Raw genomic sequence first — 20,759 nt, forward strand, 5'->3', positions numbered from 1 at the left:
AACTGTGTCCTATCTGGGAATTGAACCAGCAGTCATAGATATCCTGCTTGTTAATCATTATACTACACTGACAGAGACTTGCTGCTATTCTGATCGTTAGTAGCTGGACAAGGACAGTAGCCTACTAAAAAATAATTTAACAACTATGCAAGTAAAAATCCATTCTTTTAATCTTTGATATGATCTGTAGTTTTTCCAGTCAGTTCCTGGTATAAAGAGAGAAAAAGGGTAGTGTATGCTTTTGACAGATCATTTAAAATTACTGTTTTGCCACACCCACCACACCACCCATTTATTGGAATTGATTATTTTAGTAAAGTATCACTTTACCAATATTTCAACTTATGCCGACCCTCTAACTTTGAATTACCAATGCAGCAGCTACCATGTACAAGCATACGCCTGTTAACTTAAGTTATACACGTGACCTCAAGCTCCTATGTGGCCTGCCTTTCACCTTAGAGGACTTTGATGTGTGTGAGGACACCTTTCTTAATGTTGACGACTCCTCTTTGGAGGTAGAATCCTGAATTTTCTGAATAGACAGCCTTTTTCAGGAGGAAATACCACTCCAGCCCTGCACCATGTTCACTGTCGCCATAACCACCTGTGGAGTCAAGCCTGCTAGCCCTCAGCTTGTTCCACAGTCATTCTCCCAGTCTGCTAGCAACATGTCAGTCTCCCAGTGACTTAATCTCCAGCCCATCTCCCAGTTTAAGAGCCACCAACCAGTTTCAGTGACTGCTAATATGCTTCCTCTCTTGAGCCAGCTAGCTCCCGACCAACTTGCCCCCAACCTGTTTCCCAGCCTGCATCTGAGCCTGTCAGTCTCCAGCCTGCTAGCTCACAGCCTGCACCTCCATCTACTTCTTACTTAATGCTACTTTTCTTGATAGAAGTCGCAGTCAAATATCATAAGTAAAGGTCCAGTCTTATTGTTGCAAAATGGCGATTTTGTTTGCTTATGTCCACATTGTCCTTGTATCCATTTGAGCTGATCATGCTGATTGCGGGTCTGGAGTTAGAGAAGACTCCTATTGTCTCTGTTTCCTACCTCGTTTATGGGTGTTTTGAGTGTCCTTCCTCTGATCAATTTAATGCTGTCCCTGGTGTCTAGCCTACTCAGTCTGTCCGTTACATATCCTCCACTATAAACTTTTTATAGCCTGTGCCAAATGCCATATCTCACAAAGTTAGCAACAGTGAAAGTTAATTCATTGACCTGACCTGTGAGTCTGAGAGTTTAATGGGCTCTTCCTCGGCCTGTGCTATATTTTCCCATGTTTCATGAAAATCTGGCTGCTAGTCTTTGTATCATCCTATTTACAGACAAACAAGTCACATCAAAAACACAACTTCCTTTGTTGAAGTAACCAAAACACTTTACAGTATATGGTGGTAGATTAGTAGGAAAAACCCACGTTTCTGTGCTGATTTCTTTTTATGATTGATAGTGTAGATCAGGGATTTGTGTAGACGAGGTGAGTATAAGGTTAGATGTCATGGTCTGTGTGTCTCAGAGTTAAGAGCTGCATGAGAAGTATACCTGATTTTATACACACCTGTGCTGTCATGGACACACCCACTTATACAGCAGGACTGTGGAGAGATCAGAGAAGCAATAAAGTTATAAGTTGACACTGTAACAAGGCCGGAAACACAGACACACACGTTTCGCTAACACTAGACACTTGCAAAAAGAAACCCAGGCACTTCCTGTGTATACATCTCGTATGTTTTATAAAAACCTTTCTCGAGTGTTTAGTCTTGGCAATTACAGTGGGTGCTTCCACTTAAATATAGTGTGCAAACACTTAACCAAAGTCAAAAAGACAAATGTAATATTAGGGGGAGGTATTCGGGACAAAGAAGATCAAATTCTGTTTAACATTTATGTCCATAACGTTGAAGTATGAACTTGTGTTATTTTTAATATAAAGACGAATGCTCAGCCTCCGTCTACCCCCAGTATTAAATCGTACTCTGTGTGTTATGCCATATTGTGTGTGTTAAGGAGACTAAAGTATCCATTTGCAGTTCCTTAGCTCTCATACTGACATAGTAATTCAGTTACAGCTTTTGGCTTTGGTGTGCCACCCCAAGATTTTCAGTGGACCCACCTGGCGACCCACCTGAAAAGTTTCTGCGGACTATATAGGTGTTTTCATTTTGCCAAGATGACACACACACAGTTACACATAGGCTCAGAATAACAAGATGTTTCTGTTTAAACAATCATAATCTACTACCAGAGCAGGTAACATACATTATCAAATTCATCAATTAGAGTTTGCCCTAATAGTTCCTGCTGTGTTGTTGTCTAAAGCAAGCACAAAATAAATCCTTTTCATGTAATGGCAGTTAAGAGAAAAAGCATGATATACTGGAAGTTATCCAGTCCCCACTACATTCAACCCCACAAGTAAAAATCTTTCTTTTGAATTTTGCTTGACTAAAAGTACTTAGTATTATCAGCAACATACACTCAAATTATCAAATGCAAACGTACTGTTATGTCTTATATAATAATAAGTAAAGCTCAAACCTTGTTCCTTCCCTTTACTTACCTGAATTGCCATCCACGTTTAGGTTGAAAAGTGAAGAGCAGATGCAGCAGCTGAAGAGTGAGTAGCTGAGCTCACAGCTCCTTTTAATATGGTCCTCGGCACCAAACCACACCCTCAAATAGTTAACTGGTCACCTGCTGCACTGGTCCCCCCACAAAAGGGACTTTTTCACATTAATTTCCTTAAATGAACATCAAACTGAGAGGAGCCCATACAAGGGTGTCACTGTGTGTTGAACAGCGATGGGGACAGAAGGGCTCAGATGAAAAACCATTTGCATAATGGCTTACCAATCGAACCAGCCAGTATCACGTTTACCGTAGAAGGCACAGAGTTTGTGTCGGTCAGCCCAGCCATACCAATATCCACGATCACTACTCTATCACCTATTCCAAAAAGTGGTGGCCACCTGTCCTCAGTGTCCCCAGAGTAATTTCATAAACACCCCAAGAAAGCTCTCCACCTGAGCATTTCTTAGGAGGACCAGGGCCAGTATTATACTTTCCACATCTGTGAGTACACAGGAGTCCCTTAGGGTCAGTGTGACATAAGAACTGTCATCAGAGGATATATGCAAGGCTCTGTACAGTCGTCCACGTAGGGTCAGTGCAGCCACCAGGCTACAAGGGCACCACCTGCGCATGATTGATTGAAAAATGAGAATACATTACATCAGGATATTGCCGTAAAGTTGCATGACTTATTTCCATTGCAGTACTGAGGTCAAGACTAAAAACCTGTACAGTAAAGCTCAAACCTTGTTCCTTCCCCCTCTTTCAGCATTTACAAGAAATATCAGCACTTTTTCTAAACTGCAGACACTGCTGCACAAGGAAACACAAGGCCTCCAACTTTCTGAAGGATGTACAAGAAATGTCAGCAGTTCTCTTAGGGTGTATTCACACTAGGCGGTCCATACCATACCGAAGCATGTTTGACCCCCAGAGTTCAGTGACTAGTGTGATTATACTGTACCGTGCCAGGTTACAGGTCCAACTGAACAGAATGATATGAAAATGCAGTGGCATAGTTCAGTTCAATTCAGTTCAATTTTATTTATATAGCGCCAAATCACAACAAAAGTCATCTCAAGGCACTTTTCATATAGAGCAGGTCTAGACCGTACTCTTTAAAATATGGTGTTTTACAGAGGGAGACCCAACAGATCACTAGGCGACAGTGGCAAGGAAAAATTTCCTTTTATAGGCAGAAACCTCGAGCAGAACCGGACTCAGGGTGGGTGGCCATCTGCCTCGACCGGTTTGGGGGGGGGGGTAGAGAACATAGCATAACACAGGTTCCATGTAAAAAATGTAAAGTGATACCAATAATACAGCAGTAGTAATGATAGTAGTGATAATTAAAGTGCAGAAAGAGACAGAAGAGGAGAGAGAGACGGAAGAGCACAATACTACAGGAAAAGAGGAAAGTTTTAAGCCGACTCTTAAAGGTACAGAGGGTGTCTGCCTCCCGGACCGAGACTGGGAGAAGGTTCCACAGTAGAGGAGCCTGATAACTGAAGGCTCTGCCTCCCATTCTACTCTTGGAAACTCTGGGAACCACCAGTAAACCAGCATTTTGGGAGCGCAGAGTCCTAGTGGGATTGTAGGGGACTATGAGATCTTTAAGGTAAGATGGAGCCTGACCATTAAGGGCTTTGTAAGTGAGAAGGAGGATTTTGAATTCTACTCTGGATTTGACTGGGAGCCAATGTAGAGAGGCTAACACAGGAGAAATATGGTCTCTTTTCCTAGTTCCTGTCAGTAATCGTGCTGCAGCATTTTGAATCAGCTGCAGAGTCTTTAAAGACTTGTTGGGGCAGCCTGATAATGAAAATGTGTCCAGGATTAGGTCAACTTGGCTGAAAACTTTCAGCATACTGAACAACTTTTTATTTCATATTTTTAGTAAAATGCTTTTAAGCATTCATTAAACATCATATGTACATTTTCCGGAGAATAGAATAGAATAAGAATTTATGGGTGCTCAATCCACACAGTGCAAAAAGGACACAGTAAAAAATACACAAGACTGTCATAGTAATTTGCTTAAATGAGCATCAAGCCAAGACAAGTTCATACAAGGGCATCACTTTTGAACAGCAGTGGGGACAGAAGGGCTTAGATGGAAAACCATTTGCATAACAACTTATCAGTCTAACAAGCCAGCATCACATCTACCATAGAAGGCACAGTCTGCCAGTCAGCCCAATGATACCAATATCCAGGATCACCGCTCTAAAGTCAACAACATAGAAATGACTGGAGGAGCGAATTGACCAGAATTCATGAGTAAAGTTCAATTATGATTCATTCTAAACATAAAGTTTAAACATCAAAATATATAACCAAACTGTAGTTTGGAGTGCACTGGTCATTTGTCCTCTTCTAGAGAATAGTCCTCAGTTTCTATTTAGTCAAGCTCTAAAAAGTGAATTTATCCAAAGAACACTGCAAATGTGCATTTCTGTTTGGAAGCCTTTTATGTAGTTGATGTATATCATTTGGAAATTCATTTCTGCGTCAGCATCGTGTGCATTCACCAAGCTGGAAAAGGGCCGTGTGTCTGCAGCTGAGAGCTGTCGAGTTTGTATTTGAGGACGTCTTTTATGCATTAATAATGTTCATCTCCAGTTCCCTCTGTGGTGGATTGTTCTGGAAGCATCCTGTAAAGTAGGTCACTCCGACTCGAGTCTTTTCAGTTTTTTAGTTTTGAAACGATCAAGTCATGATTGTGGCCTTCTAGTATTTTGTCGATACATGACATCAGTCCGTTGTTACCGCTCACCATCCATCCTGTCCGGACCCAACTGTACACCTGAAGCTTCTTACCTCATCCACAGCTAATTCCATTGGGGGTGTGTTGAGTGCAAAAAAAAATAACTAAAAAAATAAAAGAAGTCTTTTTTTATCTTCCATTTGGTGAGATGCATTGTAGCGATATGAATAAAGAAAAAGTTCACCTGGTGTGCTGAATAATGTGTAAATTGGTAATTACACAACCTGAATATTTGTATAATTGTTTGTATTTTTTCATAATGATTTTGGAAAGGAATGTGTTTATTTTTTTGACTTCTGTTCCAGATGTGTCTTCTGTTGGCCTGACATTGTGACTGGTCTGGTGGGATTCTTACCTCTGTATTGAGCCTCTTCTGTGATGAATTCTTTGTATGCAGTGTTTAGGAAATACTGTAGGGAACATGGGGAGGAGTTGATATTAGGAGCATTTGATCAATTTGTATTTATTTATTTTATCATTTTGTTAATAAATTGTGAAAAGCAGAATGTGTCATTTGTTGGTTTTTGTTTGTTTGGGAACATCTGGCTAGAGCTGAATTTATATTAACATTTCCTAGAAATGTAACAGTAGATGTGTAAATTTTCATGTTTTATGAGACAAAATGGCCGACATTCAGATGAAAACGTTGATGTTTTGAGCAATACTTTTAACATAGACATAGGTGCAGTGACATTACCCGTTCGTTTGTAAGCTGTCGATGTGATGCCTTGAGTTTGAGACGTGGTCGTCGCTATCTTGGTTTTTTGGAGCCAGAAGTGACCATGTTTGGACAAGAGAGCAGAGCTGGAGCGGGCGAGGGGCGGGTCTTAAACACTAAACACGCCCACTTACAGTGGCAACTAGAAACCCGGTTATGGTAGTTTAAGACTTTAAGATTTTAGTGCAAATATGCTGTGCGTTCTTAAAACTGTTCAAGAAAAAAAGAAACGTTGAACCATGATCGTGAACCGTTTCAAACTTCCGAGTCAAAATATCCGACTTCCGAGTATAACTGGAACGCACCATAAATTGCGTGTTGACGTCGCCTGTGGGCGTGGTCTCCTCCTCAGCGAAGTGAATGTGAGGAGCTGCTGATTCTTAACGGCATTAATTTAGTTCTTTGGTCTTTTTTTGTTCTGTATTTCACCGTCTGTTGCCGCGGTGAATGACCGCAGCCTGTCAGGACATGGAGTCCACAGCTTGGAGCTGTTAGCCGTTGCTGTTAGCTGTTAGCCGTTAGCTGTTAGCTTTCCTGTCTGGGTGCGTTTTGTGCAGTTGAGGAGACGAAGCTTTGCTGCTGCGTCTGTAACGACGAAGATTTATCTCCAGGACAACGGCAACTGTGCATCGTAAGTCTCTAAGGTTTGCTAACTACTAAATTAACATAATGGTTTGTATAATGTAAGGTAACTTGTGCCAAGTTTTTACCGTCATCCTTCACTTTGCACCACAGGTCACTGGGTTCTCCCTCTGTATGAATAGCTGGTGAATATTAAAATAAGGATGAAAGATTGAATTTGGCTGAAACTAATGCAGCAGCCCAAACAGGAACACTCCTCTTTATTACACAGCTCATTTAAACACAACCACCAACTGCTCTAAAACAGTTTGAAGCTCTGTGCAGTTTTTTTCTTTTTTCTCAGTGTACCTGATAAACTGGGAACTATGTATTGGATTTGAATATTCCTCCTGGTCAGTGGTTAATGCCAACTTTTAGTCACCAGGTGGCAGTGTTACCTCAAGAAAAAATGATTTTCTGTGTTTGATTTGTATTTATAACTTCAGAACTGGTGAACTGCATGATCTGTTCTTTGTGGCTCTATTTTTCAACCATAACAGCAGCAGAGAGGTTCCTCAAACCAGTGGTGGTGAAGTATGTAACACAGTTCACTGTGATTATTATAAGTCAAAACAAAGTCAGATCAGTTCTACTTGTAACATCTCTAACTGAATGATGGTCTGGTTCACAAAAATCTTTATTTATAACACTGCAGCTCCAAACACATCCTTCAATATTCAAATAATAATTAATTACAACTCAAATATCTTAGGTATAAATGTGAAAATTAATTAATGTCATCATTTACACACAATCATGAAACAACACCTTTAAACCTCTTTAACTGAGTAACAGTCTCCAACAGATTAATAATGTAAGCATGTTAAACTTAAAATAATTTACACTGCAGAGTATATTGAAGGAGAAAGACACTGAAATGTGTTCATGTCATTAAAAGTGTATGACAGCATCAGTCTCGTTAATAGCCATACCTCATATATTTGTATTTATATTTATTACATAAAAAAGATCCAGTATATGACTTAGAGGCAGTGACGTCTGGGGTCAGAAACCTACTGAAAACTCAGCATCAGTATATACTTTACTACCTTTATCCACTGGGTTTTTATTCTAATTGAAAAGAAAGGATCATCGAAAGACTCAATATAATAGATTATTACTGCTCTACACACTTGAGTCCCTCCTCTCTTTCAGTCTGTTTCTTTCAGAACTCTGTGGTTCCACTTCAGTTTCCTGTGTAACTGAGAACATGAAGCTTTGGCTTGAAAGTTAATGTTAGCTGTTCTCCCGGCCACTCCACAGACTGATGGCTATTCTACAAGACAGTCACAGGACATTATTTGGATACCATTCAAGTAAAACAACATTATGCTGTCCTCACACACTAATGTCTATCACAGAGATGTTCACATAACTATAACAGTCTTTCAAAGGACAAAGGGGACTGGAGCACACCGATCAATTTAACGCCTTTAATTTTGCAAACAGACATTTCCAACACTACTGTCTTCATCAGAGTCAAAATGAACAAAGACATGAGGCAACAGTCAACCTAGACCAAGTGTACAATTGTCATTGGATAATTGGTTAAACAGGGTTTTAGGTCCATTGGATAATAAGTCCAACAGTGAGAGTTACCACGGTCACTGTCCAGTGCCACATCCCTCACACCTTACCAGGAACAAAGGAGCACAAACGCCACTCAAAGTTACAAAGATAAAACTACAGAAAGATCAAACATCTGCCAAGTGTGACAACTAAAAGAAAACATGACAAATTAAGTCATTAATGTATTTACATCATGTCAGAAACAAAACAAGAACACAAACCACTTATAACTAAAACAGCCTCTCTGTCTTCTACCATTTCATCTCCATCTTGACTATGTCATTAAAAACAATAAAAAGAACAAATCTGTTTAGTACAGTCAAAAAAATGTATGGCTTTAAAATACATCAAATCAATTTGTAATTGATATCATTGATTGGTTATGTTTCCTTAAGATTATTTGGGTAATGAGATTTAAAAACTTTGTTTATATAGCACTTTTCGTATAGTCACAAAATGCTTCACGAAAAGAAAAAAGGAAATTAAAAATAATTACAAGGAAAACCAAGTTTTTAAGTGGAACATGTCTCTAGAATCATTTTTTTATGCTTTGATTGATGTTGTTTGATTTGATTGTTGTTATTATTCTTAGCAGTAAAACTAATGCATTATATAATAGAAGTGACCTCCAATGCAGCATGCAGTTGACTTAAGTAATCAACTCTCCATGGTCCTCCTTGTGCTTCTTTGCAAACCATATTGTCAGGTGTCAGTATTCCACTGCAAATAGAACACAAATTGGTAATTTTTTCACTCCGATCTACTGCTAATCATAATGCAGACCATTCAGTATAAGTCATATGTCTTCATTAATTATTCTTAATAATTTTTTATTTATTAATGATTCTCATACTACAAACACTGTTGTTTTAAATTAAATATCATGTTACCTTTGCATTAGAAAAGATCAGAGACTTCATTCCAGTGTGGATCGTTTTGATCCTCGTAGCCCTTCTTGTTGATCCAGTCAGTAAGGGTGTTGAGATCAGCCTGTGTCATGACACCCTTGCCTTTAAGCTGGTTGAACCATTTTTGTACCAAATCTTTAGAATGCTGTGGAAAACTTTTTTCAAAAGTGTCAAGCCTGGTTTTACTCATTTGGTTGTTGGTAAAGTTGTTGAAGTTCTTGACACTGTTTAACATGAATCTGGGTATTGCACCTAGAATGGTCAGTTTGAAGGTGCCCACAACATCATCCTGGCTTATTTTATTAGCCAGTAAGTCCCTGAATGTTTTTGTTTTTGTACTAAGAAACTCATGATGTACTTCAGCTGGCACATATACAGTTGGAAGTTCACGGCCATGATATGTTTTCACATTTGGAATCAGATTGGTATCCAGAGGACGTGAGTTTGTTGCCACTTCAAGCATGGCTTCAGCTAATTTGCTGTTCTGGTTCAGTTTTCTAGATTGCACTATACTACTCACTGGTGGTTGGTGATCTGCATTGATGACATGTCCAATTTTGTACTCTAACTCTGAAGAATATTTTTGCCATTCTTTGTACTTCTTCACTTTTCCGACCTCTTTCTCAAGCAGCTTTTTGGTTTCTTTTATTTTCTTTCTTGGTGCAGCTCCCTCTGCCATGTACCAATCACCTCCTCTGATTGCATCTGTCCACTCTTTGCGTCTGACAAAAGGCTCCCATTGGCCTGGGTATTTCAGGAGAGTGTCAGCCTCCACAGATCGGAGGCGTCCTGCTTCCAAAGTGATCTCTTCTTCACTGGCCTCTGGTTTTATGCCTCGTGCTAAAGCGTGAAACAGACAGCTTTTATCTTTGCCGGTTACAGTCACTGTCTGATTGTTGATGCGCACATCGTAATGGCCGTCTGGGTATTGGGAACTCTTTGGTCTGTAGATCAGTGTTACAGTTTGACTGGCAGGTTTAGTGCCTGGATTCAGCTCCTGCATTTTGGTAAGCTTGCCATGGCTGCCCTCTGTTAGGATGACAACCTTAGTGCCAGTGGTTTCTGACAGGACTCTGATATCCAGAATGGTCCCTGCTGTCGTGGGATTCTTGATCTTTTCAGCGTGTGACTGTGACTGTTTACCTGCAACTTTATGTTTTGAATTCACGTCTGCTGACATGTATGCAATGTATCTGTTGTTTTGTCCAGCTCTGAGTTTTTCCTCTGTTCTGTCACTCTTTAAGCCAGTTCTTACATAATTGCCTATGATGCCATTTACTTGATTTTGGGCATAAGAAACAATGTGACTGGAGAACTTTTGGTGGAACACTTCTACCAGAGCGTCGGCTAATAAAGCACTGATGGTGTTGGCTAAATCTTGTTTGAATTCTTTCAGCATCACAGTTTCTGAATCAGACAGATCATCTCGCTTCACTTTCTCTATGAAATTATTTTCCTTTTTAAATTTATTCAGCTCTTCATCAAGCTTTGAAAAAAACTTGTTTGAGAGGCTGTGTACTGTACTTATGGCATCTGCTGCCAGTGACCCCATGTGAAGGGTTTGGATGGCTGTCAAAATTGCGTGTGTTTTGCCTTTGGCCTCTGACTTAGCTCTGTTAATCACTGTGGAGATGGAAGAGTTAAGTTTGTTCTGCCAGCTGAGGTCGGCATGGAATGGCTGTAATGCAGTCTTGCTTATTTTTTTGAAAACAGCCAGAAGTTCATTCTTTCTCTTCTTGTCCTGCATGAGATCAGGAAGTTGTTGTTTATCCTCAAGGTGTGAGAGTATAATGGAGTCTACTAATGCAGCCATGGATTCTTTTTCCATGTTGGACTTCACATCATTTACAATTCCCTTTTTCACCTCATCCTTAATGCCACTGAGTATTTCTTTCAGTAATGCCGCTTCTGCCTTCCCAAATCCATAGGTAATGCTGCTTTCTACCATTCCCTTTGCGGTGTGTTTCACTACATTTTTCATATTTGTCTTTGTAACAGCACTAAGTCCATCTTTAGCCTGTTTGGAGAGAAACTTTGGCATTGACTTCAGTTCTTTTCCAAGTCTGTTAATCAATAGTTTAGATGCTTTGAAGCCTTTTGCAATCACTTTTCCAACACCAAACCCAATGAGAGATACACCAATAGAAATGGCTTTTTCTGTAGCCCAAGATTTCCAGCTAAATTCTCCAGTCACCATGGACACAATGCCAGTAATACAGTCTGATATTCCTTCAGTGATCAGCCCTATGCCGACTTGAGCTAATGTTCCACACGTAAATGCAGTGAGCAATGCTCCTCCAATAATCTGCAGAACCCCTAAAAAGAACACTGCCAGAGCTCCCCATGGGAAACGAGGCTCCTCTTCCACAGCAAAGACATATTTCAGACCTCGACTGTACAGATTGTAGGCCTCCACTTGGAGATCGTCATCTGCGCCTGACACCAGGGAGAACGTGGGTGATTTATTGGCTATTGCTCCTCCATCCTTGTCTTTTATCTCCTCCAGCTTTTTGATAGCCTCGCTAATGTTTTTATCAAAGAAACCTAACATCTTGCACCTGGTTGTTAGCTGTTTCTCCAGGCTGGTTGCGTTCCCATCAGCTGATTGAGAAGAGGACATTTTTACAAACTGGAGGCAGACCATGCATTCCTCACTGAGGTACTTCAGAGACTCCTGAGCTTTCCTGAGATCATCTCTGGCCTTAGTGAGGTAATTTTCCTTCTTCTGCTTTATAGTGCAGTATGCATGACTGTAAAAGGCTATGGCTACCCAACTTTCATCTTGTGCCATAGCTTTCTCAAATAGCTTCATGCTGATATCCCACTGTTTTTCATCTAGTGCGATATTCCCAAACTTGATGTAGTGGTAAATGCTAGAACACGGTGAAGTCTGACTTTGAGACTGACTTTTTGCCTGAAGCAAATCAGCTCTCAAACTGTCCTGCAATTCATTTCTCTTCAACTGGTCAATTTCTTCTGATTTAGTTTGCAACCAAATCCCCCAGAACTCATTCATGATGGCAACAACAGCTCTTTCTTCATCTCCATCTGTGTTCCTGTAAATGTCCTGAAGGGTCTTGCAGTACTCTGAGAACAGGTCCTCTCGCAGTTTCATCTCAGTGACATCGTTCATTGTGTCATTTATCCTTTTTACTGCAAGTCTGTCCCTTGTTTCCTTTGCCTCCTCCAGAGATGACACTGTCTTAAAGGACTCCTCCAGATGATCAGTGGTCATGATTACCTGTGCAGATCCAGGTTTACCTTTGCGTGCAGTTCGGCCAAATGCCTGGCGTTCCACTCTTGTGTTCTCAGAAAGGAAGGAAAGGATCACAAATAGTCCCCCATTGTTGTTCACCTTGTCAGAGACCTTAATATTCGTGCCACGCCCAGCAAGGTTTGTGGCAACAATGACGTCACCAGGATTCAGTACCTCATCTATTTTGCTCAAACTGTCTTTGTCACTGCGGATGTAGAGAATGATTTTACCTGGGATGATGCTCTTCAGCTCTTCATAGAGCTCTTTGGCTGTGTTTATAGTTTCACAGATCACCAAGGCTGCTCTTCCCTCTCTGTATGAATTTGGGGAAATCTGAGCCATAACCACACGTTTTATTTCAGATTTCCACTCTTCAGTTGAAGTCTTCAGAGTACCTTTGACCTCAAACAACTTCTTCCTGTTGAAAGTTGGCATGTTGCAGGCCGAGAGATTTGGATATAATTCCTGCAAAAACAGCATGTCTGTTTCAGTCCCAAGTGTCCCTGTTGTTCCATATATTTTCCCATGGTATTTTTCAAAGAAGGAAATGTTAGAAATGTAGTTCGTCACAGTGGAAATTGTGCTCAGTTTGACTTGGTGTTTGATCTCAACGAACTGCTGCAGACCATCACCCCATTTCTTACTCAGTTCCACGATACCAGTGGATCTGAAGTCCACTGGACAGACACTGTCATTCTCCACAACATACTCCCGTCCTTGCCTCAGTCTCATTGCCAGAAAGGCATTCTGAACCCACACTGACAATTTCTTCTCTATCAGATTTCTCAGGAATCCAGGGATGCTGATTTTGTCTTTATTGTTTGTGCATGGGGTGTACTGAATCTTCTCAGAGATGAAATCTGCAATGGGCTTGACAATGATCTCTTCAGAGTCATAAAGAGGACAACACAAGCCTTCCTCCAAAACAAGAAATGCAAGCTCTGGAATGTCCTGGTTGTTGTATGTGCTGGCCTTTCTAAGACAGAGCAGGCCATTTTCATCTAAAGTGTATACACTAAAACCATAGGGGACATAGTCCTCGATTTCTTGGAAGAAATCCACCATTGCATCTTGACTCACAGTTTTCAGTTTCCTGAGAAGTTCATCTTTTTCACTTTTGTAGATGTCCTCGGTAAATCCTTCTGGCACAATCTTTGATTCTTCAGCAATACGTAAAATATCCATGGGGTCATTAATTTCTTCTGTGTCAATTGAATCAAAAATGGCCTTGAAGAATGAAGCAGGGGGGCCCTGGACAAATGTCCGGTGTCCTGTTGACAGGAAGCCATACTGGCTGACATGGCTCCAGATCATCGCCAGAATAATGTTCAGGTGCTGCATGGAGACCATGGGACTGGAGAGGTAAGTCATCTGTACTCCCTGATCCAGCAGCAGTGAGTCCACCTCATCGATGATGATGCACTGAAAGCTGCGATCAGTCCTCACATCCTTCATCTCAAATATCTGGCGAAGGTGATCTGCAGCGAAGGCTTCGATTGTTCCGTAGACCACGTCCTTCTGGTAGCATTGTTTTCTCTCTGCATCTTTGGTTTTATCTGTGTTTGTGTCAACTGTGAAGCCAAAGTATTTGTAGAAGTCGGCCCATTCTTCTGCATCTCTTTGACATAACACGGAGGAGCTGGACACCACATCCACTTTTTCACCCCTAAGTGCACGCAGCACAGCAAACATTGCAATGACGCAAGACTTCCCTTCTCCAGTTCCCATCTCCAGGAGCTTTCCAGTGTCAGACAAGGCCAAGAGGCACCAGCTTATCATCTGAGTGGCTCTGGGCCACCACTTCCCTTTAGCATTGCACTGGTGTACAGCATTGCATAAGACTGCCAGGATCTCCTGAAGGTCTTCTGTATCTGTGCTCTGACTCCGATTCCTAGCTTGCTGTACATCTGTGTGGTTTTTAATTTCACCAGATTTAATGAGCTCCTTGACAGTATTTACTATAGAGTATGATTTCTCCAGTGTTTGTTCATCAATGTTTTTCATCTGCCGTATTTCATCAAAGAGACACTCAACGCTTTTGTCTTTCTCACCTCTGAAGCTTTTTTCTAAATGCTGGATCACATTCTCAGTTTCAGATGAGTTCAAAAGCTGAAGGAGAGACTTGCTCTTCTCATCTGTCCACTCAGAAGACACCTGATATGTTTCTATCAAATGTAAAATCTTCATGATGGAAACACAGTCTTCAGTGTGATGGTGGTCAGTCAACACACCAAGGAGGTTTAAAGCTTCTACTGGTGACCAGAGTTGTTGTGCTACCAGATTTGACACCATCTGGAATAGTTCTTTGATTTGTTTTTTTGAGTCTTGGAATTCCACTGCACAGGCAAATAAACTCTCCAAACACAGTTTGCCTCCCAGAGACGCTCTGTTTTTCTCACTTTCTCCAGTAAACTCTTTAAGGAGATTCTCAAGAATGGTCAGAGTGTAGACTTCATTGGGAGGCAGTTCTTTCCCAGTACATTTTTGTAAGATAGTTATGATTTTACTGTCAGTGTCTGCACGTTTGTTTAGGTTAGTGTAGAGCACCTGAAAAAGAGCCTTAATAAACCTGTGTCTCAGCTCCATATCCCCTGTGTGAAAATTACCCATGAGGCTTTGCAGGATCTCTGCAGCAAACACCAAGGCATCATTTTCCTTGAGCCTTGACAGTTCCAGGTCATGGGAAGCACTGAGACTTCTCTGTTCAATGATGAATCCTCGGCTAAGGGAAGGTTTCCCTGTTTCCATCACCTCCAAGCCATATTGAAAGTAATCGGAGACAAAGTCATCCATGGTACCATACACAATGTCTGCTTCATAGACATCCTCCTGTAGTGCGTTAGTTTTCTTCATGTTTGTGTTGACAGAAATTCCAAGGTGCTTGTAGAAGTCAGACCACTCCATAGTTTGTTCATGTGAGTGAACGTCAGAGCCGAGTACAATGTCCAGTTTGTTCCCCATGCAGACTTGTGTGGCTGCAAACATGGCTCTGATACATGGGTCCTCTTCCTCACCAACCAACTCTAGTGCTTTATTCTTCTCAGTCAGCACCAGCACACACCACCTCAGCATCTGCTGCACTGTGGGCCTCCAGCCTTTTGTGTCAGAAACTGCTCTGCAGAGCTGAGACAGAGAGTTTTGAATGTCATCTGTGTTCAGGTTTGCACATTTAAAGGAATCTTTCATGAATGGTTTATCTTTTGGAGCATTTTCTGAATATTGTAGGATGCCAGTGGTAATGTTCTTTATCATATCAACGACAGAATCGTTCCAAATTCCTTAACATTTTCAGTTCTTGTAGAGCTGAATCTAGACTGCGCACATCTTGCTCTCTGAGAGTTTTTTGGAAGTCATGTTGGAATCTCTCAGGGCCACTGATGTCCAGAGCCTGGATGAGAGAGAGTCCGGAGTCATCTGTCCAGTCTGGTGATATGTCGTACACTTGTACCGTTGTGAGCACTTCAGTTATTGGAGCATCCTCTTCATATTTCTCTGACAGTGCTCTGAGCAGAGTCAGTGCCTCTGTTGGTGTCCATTGGTTTGTTTGCACAAGTCTGAGAATCCTTTCAGTGGATTCTGAGGGTCTCTCTTTGCCATTTAGATGAGTGAGTGTGAACAGAAGAAGCTTCAGACACTGGATTTCCATCTTTAAAATGAACACTGAGGCTCTTCCAACCACGTTCTGTAGTGATGCAATGTGAGGGTGCCGAGGAAGTCTATGATAAAGAGATCCTCAGTGGAAAGGTCCCCCTCAGCCCATTGTTTGGCTATGAGAGCTGCATCAGAATCACAGGTGCTGCGGTCAGTGAAGAAGTGCATCAGGTTCAGGTACAGGGCTTGAGTCAGCAGGAAACTCTCAGAAACATTGCTTGCTGATTGGCTGATGGACTCCACCAGGGGACTGCAGATGATTGGAGAAGCCTTGCAGAGAAAGTCCCTCAGACATCTCCAGAGACAGGACACACAGCTCAGTGATGAACACCTGTGAGTGCTGCAGAGTGCTACGGGATGGAAGAGCACTGATCCATTCATCAAACAGGAGTTTGTCCAGGGCTGACAGGATGTTTCCCAGCTGATCAGCAGTCAGCTGAGCGAGACTAACATTATGAATGTTGATGCTACATTTTGATGAGAGGATTTCTAGAAGCCCATCACTGTCTGAGTCATAGATTGCCTCAAACTCATCCAGGTGACTGATTAGTACGTGTCGCCTGGACTCTTGTTCCTCTGAAATGTCGATACTCAGTTGATTCTGCCGCTGCTCTTTAGCTCTCTGTTTTGATTCTTTGAGTCTTTGATTCAGTTCTTCTTCTCTCCTCTTCTCTTCAGCCTCTTTTGCCTCTTTTTGTTTTTCCATCTTTTGTTCCTTTTCTCTTCTCTTCTCCTCTCTCTGTCTCTCCTCTTCTCTTTTCCTCTCCTCTTCTCTTTTTCTCTCTTCTTCTCTTCTCCTCTCCTCCTCTCTTTTCCTTACTTCCTCTTGATCTCTGATTGGTTTATAAAAACAATCATTACACTGGTATAACTCATTGTGGCCAATTGGTCTGTAGTATTCTCCTCCATTGAAAACATGCACATTCCGCCCATGAATAGTAGTTTGGTATAAATGTGAGTAAGATCTGCATGGAGGCAGGATTTTATTACATTTGATGCACCTCAGCCGGTCGCCCATGTTACTCTCTTTTGGTACATTGTTCCCCATTTTTAATGAAGTCTTCAGTAGCTAAGCAGTGATGTTGAAGTGCAACTTGTGTTTTCCTGAAAGTTTAAGAGGTTAATTTTAGTGACTTACAACAATATTTTCATTTTTGGTTAAATTTTAATGATATTCTAACAGTGAATTTATGAAATATACTATATTCAGTAGACTCTTATCCAGAGTAACTTAGCACAGCTTACATTTCTACACATTATTCATCCATCAACTTGGATATTTATTGAACCCCCATTTGGGAATTGAACCAGCAACCTTTCAGTTGTCTGTCCAGCTCCAACAGAGACTTTTGCTGCCTTTCTGATTGTTGGTAGCTGGCGAAGATAACCTTTATATAAGAAAAACTTTTAATCATGTCTTTAAATGTAAAAGTTGACGATTTGATGCATCTGTCAGGAAATTCCTGATTTGACCCACAAACTGTCGGTTGATAAGATGGAAGATTTAACCAGCTAACATCAAGGCCAAATCTGATTCAACTCACAAAGGGTACGGTACAGTCGGGTACAGCCTTAACCCCACCTACATGAAAGCCCTGTGGCCCTCATTCCTATAGTTATGAAGTGTTTTTTTGTGACTCGACATGCAGCACATCAAGGCTCTGCAAACCTAGTTCACCTAAAATTAATGCATAGAGCCAGTTGGTCCACGGAAACTTCAATATCCACCACATCTGGAAGAAAAGAACACCTACACCTGGATCCTCTACATCAATTTTAGTTCAACATTTAATACCATCATACCACAACAAGCGGAGAAGCTGGAGTTGCCGAACATGGACATTGATATCTGCAACTTGGTTCTCAACTTCCTGATGCCTAAACAGCAAACCAGTTCACTCCAGGGTTGTGTCTTGAGCCCCCTGCTGTTCAGCCTGCTAACTCATTACTGCACTGCAAAATGTGACACCAGCTACACTCTCAAGTTTACCGATCATCAGCAATGGCGAATCTGCATACAAGATTGAGATGGAGCAAATAATGGTGTGGCACAAACCCCACAATCTCCTGTCAATGTAAATAAAACAAAAGAGACACCATCACCACCGCTGTGAAGAGGATTAGTAAAATCAAGTTCCCTGGAGTGCACCTAGTGGACAACCTAACCCCAACTATCAATACCTTTTTAGTTAAAAATGGCCAACAGCAACAACATGTCTTTATCCTTCTGTTGCATTGTTGTGGAATGGGAGGAACAGCAATTCATTTTTCTTTCATGTATGCATATTCATAAGGAAAAAGACAAGTAAACAAAATCTTTTCAATCTCTTGTCCACAGCCAGACAGACAGACATACAAACACCAACCAAATTCTTAGAACTGCCTCTGTGGTAGTTCCCACTGTAATGGGTGTCTCCAGGACCACACTACCATGATGACACACACACACAGAGACTCACAAAGTGAAAACTGTGCCAGCCCCGCTGGTAACATCAGAGACACATATAGGCATTACTTCTACAAATTACTTTTAATAAAAATACCACATATGTTCTGACATGTAGCTTTTCTGTTAGCACTGTAATCACCTGTCATTCTGTATCCAGATAAGTTTATTGCAGCAAGTCTCCTTCCCTCCCTCTCTATCTCCTCTACGATTTAATTTATTTTCATTGTTTTCAGTTTTTCCTGTTTTATTATTATCCTGCCCTCATGTGTTTCCCTCTGCTGTGTCTGCCCTACCCTGTGTCTCCTTTGTCTTTGTTCCCCCATGACAAGCATACCAGACATTACTTCTAGTGTTGTGGTTTATTTACCCTGTCTGATTTGTGGAACTTTGTTTTTGAGTCATTACACAGGGTTTGTCTATATTATGTTTGTATCCTAAAACCAAGACCTGTAAATTATTTCTGTTCAATTCCAGTGTATTTCTAGTTGATATTTTTTAATATTTATACTCTCGAAAACACATCTGTGAAGCCGTGTTTGGGCATTAATATCTTGAACAGTATTATTCCTATCCTCATTAAACTTGTAGAATTAAAGACAAACATGTTCTTAGTTTCACTGGATCATTCAAAAATTGTTCTGCAGCCCATTGATTTTCTATAGATTATCTAAGATCTAAGAATCTAGAGCTGAGATTTGGAAAATAGTTCAAAATCCTTCAGAGTCATACTGAAGGTATTATAAACCAATTTTGCACCCTGAGATAAGAGGTTTATTCTTCAAATACAATTTGTTATTAATTTTCATTTTATTTCTGCTACTGCAATGGTGGAAAAAAAATCCCATCAGTCATTATAATGTGAAACTTTCTCAATATATTGAGTAAATGGGCTTTCAATTAAAACAATTTTTTCCACAGACAGCTACCCCATCATTTTAGTCATGAAAATGACTCTTAATATCTGCGTGTCCATTAGTTGTAGACACCTCAGATATTGACACAACATTAATAACAAATTTGAAGAAAAAATAATGACTGATGTCATATGGTTGAAAAACAATGGGTTTATAACACCTTATCTCTGTAGGTAGGAATTTTGTACTTTTCTGCCTTTCCAGATAAACTGTTTTTTAGAACATAAAATAAAAAATATCAAAGGCATGAAACATATGAAAAGACTGGAACTGAACAAAAATATTTTACAGGTCTTGTGGTTTTGTGACTGAAACATTATATAGACAAACCTTGAGCTAAATATGACACAGTGCTGCAACAACTCTCTTTCTGATTTGACACAGAATGACCCTGTTATCAAATTTATCACGAGTTTGTCCTAATAGCTCTTGCTGTGCTGTTGTCCAATAAATTTAAGAAATGCTAATTAGGAGGAAAAGAGATGTCACTGTAAAATAATGGTACTTATACAATAACATGACTTACCTAAGTTGCTGGATATGCTTGAGTGCAGATCAGATTCTGCAGCTGAAGAGCTGACGAATTCAGAGCTCCTTTTAATAGGGTAGCATGTACGAGACCACACCTCAAAAGTTGTGGGTTTCCAAAGACATGCAGGTTTAATTTGTTTCTACATGTCTGCCCTGTGATAGATTGAGAACCTGGCACTTTGCATATTTCCATTTTATTTTGTCAGTTCAATCAACCAAATGTTATTTGTATAGCACCTTTCATACAGGTTAGTGCAGCTCAAAGTGCCTCAGGCCCTTTTTCTCTGGAAGTTCTCCAGAGAAGTGCTCCCCCAGCATTTACAAGAAATGTCTGCACTTTTTCTAAACCACACCCTCAAGTATTTTGGAATGGCCAGATGAACAGATAAATCTTCTGAACTTTGCAAATATCCATTTTATTTTGTGTATGAATTGAGATCTGTCAAGTTACATTTATTAATTTGTGGACAGTTCAGACAATCAGTCAATTTTTTTTGCATAGCACCTTTCATACAGGTTAGTGCAGCTCAAAGTGCTTTAATCCCCTTGTTCTTTCCCCTCCCTCAGGATCTACAAGAAATGTTTTCCCTCTTTCCAAACTGTAGAAACTGTTGTGCAAGCATGCACAAAGCTTTCAACTCTGAAGAAATGGTGAAACTGGTTTTTATGCAATAAGTGTCTGTGTAGATAAACTCCGCTCATAGAGTGAAATCAGCAAGAATTGATACACAAAGTCTGTTTCCCAAAGCAACATCAGTAAGAGTCAGTTACTCAAAGGTCTGTTCAGTTGGACACAC

At 40.6% G+C, this 20,759-nt stretch overlaps 2 protein-coding genes across 5 annotated transcripts in view; one reads left to right on the forward strand and one right to left on the reverse strand.

Moving 5' to 3' along the window:
* LOC108872552 (uncharacterized) overlaps nucleotides 1-20,058 on the reverse strand; it is a 29,606-nt gene extending 9,548 nt beyond the window's left edge. Inside the window, exons 1-3 of one of the 3 annotated variants that reach the window (XR_007813910.1) lie at nucleotides 19,958-20,058; nucleotides 9,144-17,172; nucleotides 8,372-8,973 (exon numbers count right to left, since the gene is read on the reverse strand). Coding sequence is in view for 2 of the 3 variants with exons in the window: in XM_018660306.2 (XP_018515822.1) it covers nucleotides 9,151-15,669 (6,519 nt within the window). In the remaining variant the exon portion in view is untranslated. Of the gene's footprint in view, nucleotides 1-8,103; nucleotides 8,974-9,143; nucleotides 17,173-19,957 lie in introns of those variants that run through there. The other 2 variants (XM_018660313.2, XM_018660306.2) reach the window with 2 other exon arrangements.
* LOC108872625 (uncharacterized) overlaps nucleotides 1-20,759 on the forward strand; it is a 37,643-nt gene that overhangs the window by 11,020 nt on the left and 5,864 nt on the right. The window contains exon 1 of one of the 2 annotated variants that reach the window (XM_018660442.2): nucleotides 6,575-6,694. The exons of the other annotated variant lie outside the window; for it this stretch is intronic. The gene's annotated coding sequence lies outside the window, so the exon portion shown is untranslated. Of the gene's footprint in view, nucleotides 1-6,574; nucleotides 6,695-20,759 lie in introns of those variants that run through there. 2 annotated transcript variants of the gene reach the window in all.

Source organism: Lates calcarifer, linkage group LG10 (assembly GCF_001640805.2).
Source record: "Lates calcarifer isolate ASB-BC8 linkage group LG10, TLL_Latcal_v3, whole genome shotgun sequence".
Classification (NCBI taxonomy): domain Eukaryota; kingdom Metazoa; phylum Chordata; class Actinopteri; family Centropomidae; genus Lates; species Lates calcarifer.